This window comes from Heterodontus francisci, chromosome 29, assembly GCF_036365525.1.
Source record: "Heterodontus francisci isolate sHetFra1 chromosome 29, sHetFra1.hap1, whole genome shotgun sequence".
In the NCBI taxonomy this organism is placed as follows: domain Eukaryota; kingdom Metazoa; phylum Chordata; class Chondrichthyes; order Heterodontiformes; family Heterodontidae; genus Heterodontus; species Heterodontus francisci.
This window is the reverse complement of record NC_090399.1, coordinates 22,182,036-22,192,234: the sequence shown is the minus strand read 5'-3', so window position 1 is coordinate 22,192,234 and position 10,199 is coordinate 22,182,036. Positions and strand designations below refer to the sequence as shown.

Below are 10,199 nucleotides of genomic sequence, written 5' to 3'. Positions count from 1 at the left end.
AACTTTTCAAGTGAGAACCAGGCATATAAAATCAGTTGAGAGGGGAGGCAAAGAGAAAAATAAAGCTGGCAAAAAGAGAACCTAAGAATTGAATGGCAGGCATGTAAAAAGTATGTTGGTAGTAAGAGGTGGAATGGGGCCTATTAGGGACAAGAGGGTAATGTATGCTTAGAGGCGCAGGACAAGGCTCATATACTTAATGAGTCCTTTGTATCAGTGTTCACCAAGGAAGTGGAATCTGGCAAAATATTGGTAGAAGCAGAGCGGGTAGCGGCAATGGATAGGGTAAAAATTGAGAAGGGGGAAGGAAATATTAAGAAAGCTATGCTTAGGGTTGTTAAGTCACCTGGTCCTGGTGCCTTGCATCCCAGGTTGCTAAAGGAAGTGAGGGTGGAGATAGCAGAAGGGTTTGCCATAATCTTCCAATCTTCCCTGGATATGGAGGATGTGCCGGAGGATTAGAAATTGGCAAATGTGACACCCTTATTCAAGAAAGGGGCAGTCCTAGCAACTACTAACCAGTTAATTTAAACTCAGTGGTGGGTAAGAAACAATGATCAGGGGAAAAAAAATCAACACACACTTGGAGATGTTTGAGTTAATTAAGGATTACCAGATGAATCTGTAAAAGGCAGATCATGCTTGACTAATCTCTGTTACTTCACCAAAAATTTCAATTAGAAGTTTGATGAAGGAATGCGGTGGATGTTGTTAATATAGATTTTCAGAAAGAGTTTGATAAGGTACCATATAAATGGCTGGTTGCTGCCGCTTCCACAACCCTCTGGGCAGTGAGTTCCAGGTTATTACCACTGCTGTGTAATAAAGTTCTTCCTCATATCCCCCCGAAACTCTTGCCCAAAACCTTCACTCTGCATCCCTTGATCCTTGTACCATTTGTTATTGGGAACAGTTTTACCTTGTCTAACTTATCTAAGATTGTCATAATCTTGTACACCGCTATTAAATCTTCTCTCAATCTCCTTTGCTCTATAGAGATCAACCCCAATTTTTCCAACCTAAACTTGTAACTAAAATCCTCTATCTCTGGAACCATTGTGGTAAATCTCCTCTGCACACTCAAGCACCCTCACATCCTTCCTAACGTGTGCTGACCACAACAGTAGTACTCCAGTTGTGACCTAACCACAACTTTATAGAAGTTTCAGCATAACTTCCTTGCTTTGTACTCAATATCTTTATTTATGAAGTCCAAGATCCCAGATGCTTTACAAACCACTCTCTCAAAGATTGATGCACATGTACCCTCAGGTCCCTCTGTTCCTGCACACTCTTTACAGCCTTGCCATTAAGTATATCATTCCTTCTGCCAAAATACATCACCTCACACTAGTCTGTATTAAATTCTATCAGCCACCTCTCTGCCCATTCTGCTACCCTACCTATGTCCTGTTGCAGGCAGTTCATATCATCTTCACTGTTTGCCACACCTCCAAGTTTGGTGTCTACACAAATTTTGAGATTCTTATCTGTATTCGAAGATCCAATTGGACCCTCCTATTCCATGAGCCTCAATTTTGTTAACCAGCCTTTTACATGGTACCTTATCAAACACTTTCTTAAAATCCATGTAAACAATATTTACCACATTCGCTTCACATTGTTACTTCATCAAAAAATGTAATTAAAATTCATCTCACCAACCTGGCTCACCATTCAAAATTTATTGAACAATGTGAAGTTCCTAAACTGATGGCATAGATACAGACTAAACGCACCGCCAAACGTTATGTCAAGTCCTTCCAGTCTAAAGTATCCTTTTAATGGTGTAGTGTTATGTTTTTCCCTTCTTTGTAACGTAATAATGTTGATACACCAAACATGCAGACAAGTTCAACAATAGATTCTTTTATTGAAGATACTAACTTCCACAGCAATGCTGTGAAGGTCCTTTACTTGGTTGCTACTGCTTTAGCTGTTGGCAGTAAGTGCTTATAGGTCACAAAGGTCTGTGCATCATATCCTGTCTGCGTGATAAACAGCCATTTAAGATGTGCGCCTTAAAGCAACACTGCAGCATTTAAAGCAATACCACAACATTCCCCTTTTTTCCAACTTAGTGTGCCATGGAATAACCAAAACAATTAAAATACAACGATAAGAATGGTACTGTTTACAAAAAATAGTCATAAAGTTTCAAGTCTCTATAGTGTGTTGGGGGTCTGATGATATGAGCCAACATGGTCAATGTAGATTTGGTTTGTGGTCGCTGTATGATTTCATGGTCTTGACTGTCAGTGGGAATGTTGGGTTTGGATGGTGTCTTTCAGTTTTCCTTGCCTGTTGGGCAATTCTTCTCTCTCCTTCATGGCTGGTTACTGCCGATTTGGTTCAGTATTGCAAGTTGCAACATCAGGTACGGTCTACATTTCAGTTCTTCTAAAGCGCACCACCGTCAGTTTGTCCTGCAGTTCGCTTATAGAATTCCTCCATGCTGGGTCTTCCCATCTACCAATAGTTCAAAGCAGATGACACTGTCAATGATCTTCTAAATCTTCAACTTCAAATTCTGTCAGATCCATTGGCACTTCTGCTTCTCTTAACCGTGTCTGTGCTGGCTCCATCTCCAGTTGCAGAACAGAATTGTCACTGTAGAATGGGTAGTCTTTAAGCTGCATCTCCAAAGCTTCAACTTTTGTTGTAGCTCAACCACAGCTGCTATGCCACCTGCTTCTCAAAGTTTCAGCATCATCACATCTTCTTTGTAATTACAGTCCATCTCAGCTACTTTTCATTCAGCCTCACTTAACTGAGGGAGCAGTCCCTTGTTCTGGGCTGTGAGATATTGCACCTTCTTGCATAGGCCATTGCACTTCTTGGATCATCAGACCAGTTTCCAGCTGGACCCTGCACTGCCTTGTTGCTTGCGTGAATTGTCTGGAGTTTGAGTGTGTAGCCTAGCTCCTGCGGTGCCTGCTCATGCTGATCACAGACTTTCTGCAGTTGTCTTTGTGGTCTACTTTCTGTGCCATTATTGTGTTGATGCTTGTGTGGATTATTGTCAATGTCAGGTCTCTGCATGCAGGTAGGCCTGTGACTGATGGACCTGTGGCATCCACAATGTAAAAAGTTTGGGTTCACCAGTGTATTTGCACTTTAGCGTAATGGATCCCAAGGCAGAATCGCTGTGCCATTGCGCATCATGAGTTTACCGGTGGTCAGTTGAGTCAGTGTTTGCCATTGCTGTGGATACATGTTCTTCAGGATGCGGAGCACTGGAATGTTGGCACTTTCATCTGTGTCAATCTTGGTCCAGAATGTGCGTTTACCATTTGCGGGCAAACAATCTTACCCTGTCGATTCTGTGAGGTTAACTATGAAATGCTTGCTCACATTTTTGTGTCAGTGTCTTGGTCATGATCACCTTCCAACCTTTTAAGTCTGTCTGGTCATCTCATGTTTCTTTTGGGCCTCCTTATCTCGAGAGACAATGGATACGCGCCTGGAGGTGGTCAGTGGTTTGTGAAGCAGCGCCTGGAGTGGCTATAAAGGCCAATTCTGGAGTGACAGGCTCTTCCACAGGTGCTGCAGAGAAATTTGTTTGTCGGGGCTGTTGCACAGTTGGCTCTCCCCTTGCGCCTCTGTCTTTTTTTCCTGCCAACTACTAAGTCTCTTCGACTCGCCACAATTTAGCCCTGTCTTTATGGCTGCCCGCCAGCTCTGGCGAATGGTCATGATCACCTTCCAACCTTTTAAGTCTGTCTGGTCATCTCATGTACTTTCTGCATTTAGTATTTAGACTGTTCCCTCCATCTGTTGGGATGTCTTACTTTTCATTCATCAGCTGTGGCTTGGCTTGTTGTGCCTGAGGTTTCTTGCATTGACACTTCCAGGGCCCTCTGTTGCCACATGCTTTGCAGATATCATGGAATGCCAGTCAGTTTCTTAGCAGCTGTGTGAGACCACATCGCAGATGTGGCTCGTCATATCTGGCTGTGCTGGCCACTGTGTCAATAATAGATGGATTGCACAGGGATTGTAGGCTCTGCCTGCCCAGACTGTTGGCTTTGAATTTATGACCGCTTGTAAGCAAGGTGCTTAAATTGTAGCCTTTGGGCTGGTCGAGGAGGTCTTTATGAAATGCTTCCAAGGGGGGTGGAAGCTATAACAAGCTTCATAATCTGGTCGGCTCGAGCAGCTTCAGAAAAATCACAGTCACGTCCCTTATCTCTACATCAACTCACAAATTGGTCGATTGTCTCCTTTGGCTGCTGCTGGAATGAGATAAATGAGACAGTGCATTCTGAAATTGAGCTCGACTTTCAACTGGCCTTTCAATGTGGACCATGTTTTACTCGGGTCCTTTAAGTCATCCTCCAAAAGACTTGATGCATTCAAACTGTGCAAGCCTTCATTTCCAATGGCAATTTTGACTTTGATTGCTTGCCTCCCTGGCTCGGAAATGGCCAAGTTGAGAAAAGACAGTTCCATTCGCTGTCTGAACATTTTAAACTCAATGAGGAGGTCCGCTGCCTTCCAGTTCAGGGATGCAAATGTCATTGCCATTTTGTATTTATTTTTATTTATTTATTTTTTTATTTAGAAATACAGCACTGAAACAGGTCCTTCAGCCCACCGAGTCTGTGCCGACCATCAACCACCCATTTATACTAATCTTACACTAATTCCATATTCCTACCACATCCCCACCTGTCCCTATATTTCCCTAATCACCTACCTATACTCGGGGCAATTTATAATGGTATTGAACAGTATCAATGGTAGGAATAAAAGATTTAAACTTGGACAGTCCTTAAGGGGCAAAGTTCTGTGGTGACTGATCTGGTCCTTTCACTTAGAGTACAGGCTTGTTCTGTAGATGTAAAAAAAAAACTGCCTTGCTGCTTTCACTGCAGCTGTTTAGGTATGAAAGAAAAAGGTCCTTATTTTTCATTTTTCCTGCCTGCAATACCACTGGCAACCACAGCCTAGTGCAGCGATAGAGAAGGAGGTTAAGAGTAACGCTGGCTCCAGGCTTGCACGCTCTTGCTTGGTCCCATCTACAGAGTGTGATTTCTGAATCAGGAAAAAAAAAGGAGCAATCTCCCAGGCAGCACATTGACGTTAGGTTCCACCCACACAGGTGTTCTCGGTGCGAAAAAGGAAGGTGCTAACCTTAATCTCCACTCACAAAGATCAATATGGCCGCAAACGGGCTCTGTAATAGTGGTGAACAGACAAAGAGTTTGAGATTGTTCTTACTTATTTTAGTTCTCCTGATCGATCATGGAGATGAAAACATTTTTTCTTTCTTTATGGCTCCACTGATAGGTTAACAATGGAGCTTCAAAAATTTTTGTTTGTCTTAATGGCTTGCCCGAGGCCTTCAGGAGGAGGAGGTGGAGGAAAATGGCTCTGAAGGTCTTTCAGCCTGTTCAACAGCCTGGGCGGTTACATATGAATGATCCAGCCTGGCTGTGCCGTGATAGATCAAATCATCCCCCTGAAGAGAGTGTTGATTGGTTGGCAAGTGCTCTCTCATTCGTAGAGGAGTTTCCATGGCAAATGCATCAGTTTATGGTGACTGACAGTTAGCTGCCACGCTAGCTTGACTCTGATCCCTCAGGGTAATGACTTGACCAATGAACCAGCGAATGGCTCTCACTTATTTTATATGAATTTCAAAGCCAGTATAATGCTAGGTTATACAGGCCGTACGTCCCAAAGACTAGCGGATCATATCAAACAGGTCCTTTCCACTATTTGCAATGGGCAAGGTACAGGCCGTATCCAACCAGCCCATGTTTTCAAAACACAGTGTCCAACACTGGATGTGATTCTGCGATTGGACAACATTTGCTAAATAATCCACAGTATGCTAAGAATTACACAGACAACCAATTTAAGATTGTCAGTAGGGCTTGCAGTGTGGCGCATTTGTGTACTGGAACCTACATATATTAATACACAGAACCTTGTTCTTTGCAGACAGAAAGAACATGTACAAACATTGTGCCTGTTTCAGCTAAACAAAATAAGTCACAGCAATTCACTGGTTCATTCCTCAGGGCAATGCCTTGACCAGAGTCAAGCTGCCTGGTTTAACTTTCTACCAGCTTGGCAGTTAACTGTCAGTCACTATAAACTGGTGCATTCTCCATGGCAACGCTTCTACCAGAGTTCATTTGCCAACCAATCAGCACTGTCTTCTCATGCAGTATAAGTTGTTGTTTTCCCTTACATTGGTTATTCTTGCAGTTTGGCCTGATGAGTGCAAGACGAAAAGCTTTAACAACATGTCTCTACTTTCAGCAATGCACAGCTGTAAATCTTGATGTGGACCTGCTGTGGCTGGATGCCAATAATGTTGCAGTCACTTATATGGGCTTCCATGCTGCCACAAGGATCACAGCTGAACTGGTGAGCTTATAAACCTTCACTCCGGAGCTTCATAACAAGTGGATGGGTTCAGCTTTCTAGGATTTGTAGAAACTTGAAGTATCTTCAACAACCATTAGCTGCCACCATATTACATTTTTCCCTTCTTTGTAACGTAATAATGTTGATAGAGCAATCATGCAGACATTATCTTCTTTCTTCTTTGGCCTCCTTGTCTCGAGAGACAATGGGTAAGCGCCTGGAAGTGGTCAGTGGTTTGTGAAGCAGCGCCTGGAGTGGCTATAAAGGCCAATTCTAGAGTGACAGGCTCTTCCACAGGTGCTGCAGAAAAAAATTGTTCGTCGGGGTTGTTACACAGTTGGCTCTCCCCTTGCGCTTCTGTCTTTTTTCCTGCCAACTGCTAAGTCTCTTCGACTCATCACACTTTACACCGCCTTTATGGCTGCTCGCCAGCTCTGGCGAACTCTGTGAACTGACTCTCACGACTTGTGATCAATGTCACAGGACTTCATGTCGCGTTTGCAGACGTCTTTAAAGTGGAGACATGGACGGCCGGTGGGTCTGATACCAGTGGCGAGCTCACTGTACAATGTGTCTTTGGGGATCCTGCCATCTTCATGCGGCTCACATGGCCAAGCCATCTCAAGCGCCGCTGACTCAGTAGTGTGTATAAGCTGGGGATGTTGGCCGCCTCGAGGACTTCTGTGTTGGAGATACGGTCCTGCCACCTGATGCCAAGGATTCTCCGGAGGCAGCGAAGATGGAATGAATTGAGGTGTCGCTCTTGGCTGACATACGTTGTCCAGGCCTCGCTGTCGTAGAGCAAGGTACTGAAACCAAAAGGTTTTTTGTCTTTTATCGAAGATACTAACTTTCATAACTACTGGGAAGGTCCTTTACTTGGTTGTTACTGTTCTAGCTGCTCACAGTAAGTGTTTAGAGGTCACAATCGTAATGACTAAGGGTCTGTGCATCACATGTCTGGGTGATGGAAATCCATGTAAGATACATCCCTTAAAACCTTAAAAGTAATACCACATCATGCAAGTCTGAATTATGGCCAAAAATTCTCTTCAGCACTGAAAATTATCTTTAACAAGTCTGGAATCTTTCAGATTTCAAAAACTGTAAATATTTTTCTTTTTACTTGTTCTACCGCTCCCTTCCTTAATCCAATCTTTCTTGTCCTCTCTTTTGGCTTTCTGCATATGATTTCACTACTCCAACATGCACCTCTTGGTTCAGACACAAGATTCTTCAATCTGATTGGTTAAGGAGACACACAAATGCTTGTCTGTTCCCACAGAGCTGATGTGTCCTGTACAGAGTGGTGCATCATTTGGATGTCAGCAACTTGTCGTGCAAAACCCCATAGAACGTCAATAGGCAAGTGAAAGTCTAACAAACAACTGGATCCATTCATTTTCCACTCTCAGCAAAGTCCATCCCAATGTTAAGGGACACCAACAGCCACTTCAAGTAGGTGTTTATCTGCCAGAGTCTGATGAGGCTGTTCCTCACACCAAGGTTTGTGTTATCAACCTTTCTGCTTCAACCGTAATGGGGTCTGAAATCAGGCAGAAAGCCTGTAACGATGAAGTCTTTAAAATGACAGAATCCAGTCAGTCTCTCGCTGAGAAATAGTGAAGTCAATTCCAATTTAGCCTTTTGGAGGACAAAACTTTTCACGGCAGTGACAAGTCAGAAATTGGCCCTGTCGTGCTCATTCTAAGAAGGCTGAGAAGATTCAGGGTCAGGTTCAGGTTCAGGTTCCTGATCTGGTCTGACATCATTCATTTCTTGTTGTCTGATACCATTCAGTTCCAGCCTTTCTCCAACAGCCTAAAATATATGAAGTGCATTTTTGATATGCAATGACCAAACACTAACACACAAATACTGGAGACAGAAAGAGAGATAGAGAGAAAGAGAGAGAGAGAGAGAGAGACAGAAAGAGACAGAAAGGGAGAGAGACACACACACACACACAGAGAGTCGTGAAATGGACAAAACAAATGATGCAAACAAGAGAGGATCAAATCAGAAAACAATATGCTGAACCAGATACAAACTAGGACAAAATGTCCATAAATTAAATGGCCAACATGTCTGGACACAGGAGCGATGCAACATTAATAGGTAATGGACACTAAATGAAATCCAACAAATATCATGCAGGTTCACAAAAAATTACCCGAGGTCAAGATTAATTCCAATCTGTCTGTCTCTGTTTCTGTCTGTCTGTGCATCTCTGTCTGTCTGTGCGTGCGCATGTTAGTGACATTATAAACACAGGGGGAAGATTCCCTCTGGTTTGTGTGTGTGTATCAGTAACATTATACACACAGGGGGAAGATTCCCTCTGGTGTTTGTGTGTGTATATCAGTGACATTATAAACACAGGGGAAAGATTCCCTCTGGTGTGTGTGTGTATCAGTGACATTATACACACAGGGGGAAGATTCCCTCTGGTGTGTGTGTCAGTGACGTTACATATCATAGTAAACCAGTACACTGTTCAAAACACTATAAAAATATACATTAATAATAAAATACCTGTTCTTGATTTCTGTTGTCACTGTTTCTATCTTCATTTCTCCCTATAATGATTGAAAAGATTCTTTATAAATTCCAGACACTTGATACAAAATATTATTTGAGGTTGAATCTGTCTCGCTACCAGTTCCTTTAGAATTTACAATGGTCTCTGATTTGCTTGATTATTTTTGCTTCATTTCTGTATGGTTTCCCCACAGTTGTGTTTGAACAGTGAATGCTGATGGTATCTCTGGTTAACTGAATTGGAGAAAGTGGGAAAGGGCTGAACAATCAATGGAGAAAGTTACTTACTAGTGTAGTCTGACAAATCGCCTCTGGGAGAATTTTCATTGGGTGCACATGAGGAAATTGATTTTCGCTGGATAGAAATTCCTAGCCTCGGAGAACACAGAGTCTGGATACAGACTCCCAGCGTGCATTGGGAGTCAGAACAAAAAATCTGCCCTCTCTTTATATAGCAGCTCCCACAGTACGAGGCTCTCTGGGAGAAAATCTGTTCTGTCATTTTGATTCACAGGAGTTATGTTCTCAATCTGTTCTCTTATCAGAGACTTATATTCCAATTTCCAGCATGTGCTATACACGGTTTTACAAACATTTAAAATGAATGTGTGAGCAATCGAGCAGGAGCTCATTTCCCAACTTCTGATATCTGTCCCCAGTGGGTGAGGCTCCCCTTCCTCCCCACCACCCTGCCTCAGAGAGACCATGGAAACTTTCACTTTGTGTGTTTGTTGTCACAAGAGGGGCTACAAATGGAAAATGTGCTTCAGCTTCTTTTAATCTCATCCTCTCTGAATCCTACATCCCGACCACCTTCCCATTGCAGCATCCAGCTGTTTCTCACATGAATCCAGGGTCTTGTCCTGGTCCATCCATCACTTCCTGGTAATGGTTCCAGCTCTTGATCAAACCTATGGATTTAGTTTAGTTTAGAGATACAGCACTGAAACAGGCCCTTCAGCCCACCGAGTCTGTGCCGACCATCAACCACCCATTTATACTAATCCTACACTAATCTCATATTCTTACCACATCCCCACCTGTCCCTATATTTTCCCTACCACCTACCTATACTAGGGGCAATTTATAATGGCCAATTTACCTACCGACCTGCAAGTCTTTTGGCTTGTGGGAGGAAACCGGAGCACCCGGAGAAAACCCACGCAGACACAGGGAGAACTTGCAAACTCCACACAGGCAGTACCCAGAATTGAACCCGGGTCGCTGGAGCTGTGAGGCTGCGGTGCTAACCACTGCGCCACTGTGCCGCCCTGAAA

The 10,199-nt window shown here is 43.3% G+C and overlaps 1 protein-coding gene across 1 annotated transcript in view; it reads right to left on the bottom strand.

Moving 5' to 3' along the window:
- Positions 1-1,853: 1,853 nt before the first annotated feature.
- Positions 1,854-10,199, bottom strand: part of LOC137346184 (uncharacterized) — a 33,655-nt gene continuing 25,309 nt past the window's right edge. Inside the window, exons 10-11 of the mRNA XM_068009574.1 lie at positions 8,917-8,960; positions 1,854-8,202 (exon numbers count right to left, since the gene is read on the bottom strand). Of these exons, the coding sequence (XP_067865675.1) occupies positions 8,089-8,202; positions 8,917-8,960 (158 nt within the window). The 3' untranslated portion in view covers positions 1,854-8,088. The remainder of the gene's footprint in view (positions 8,203-8,916; positions 8,961-10,199) is intronic.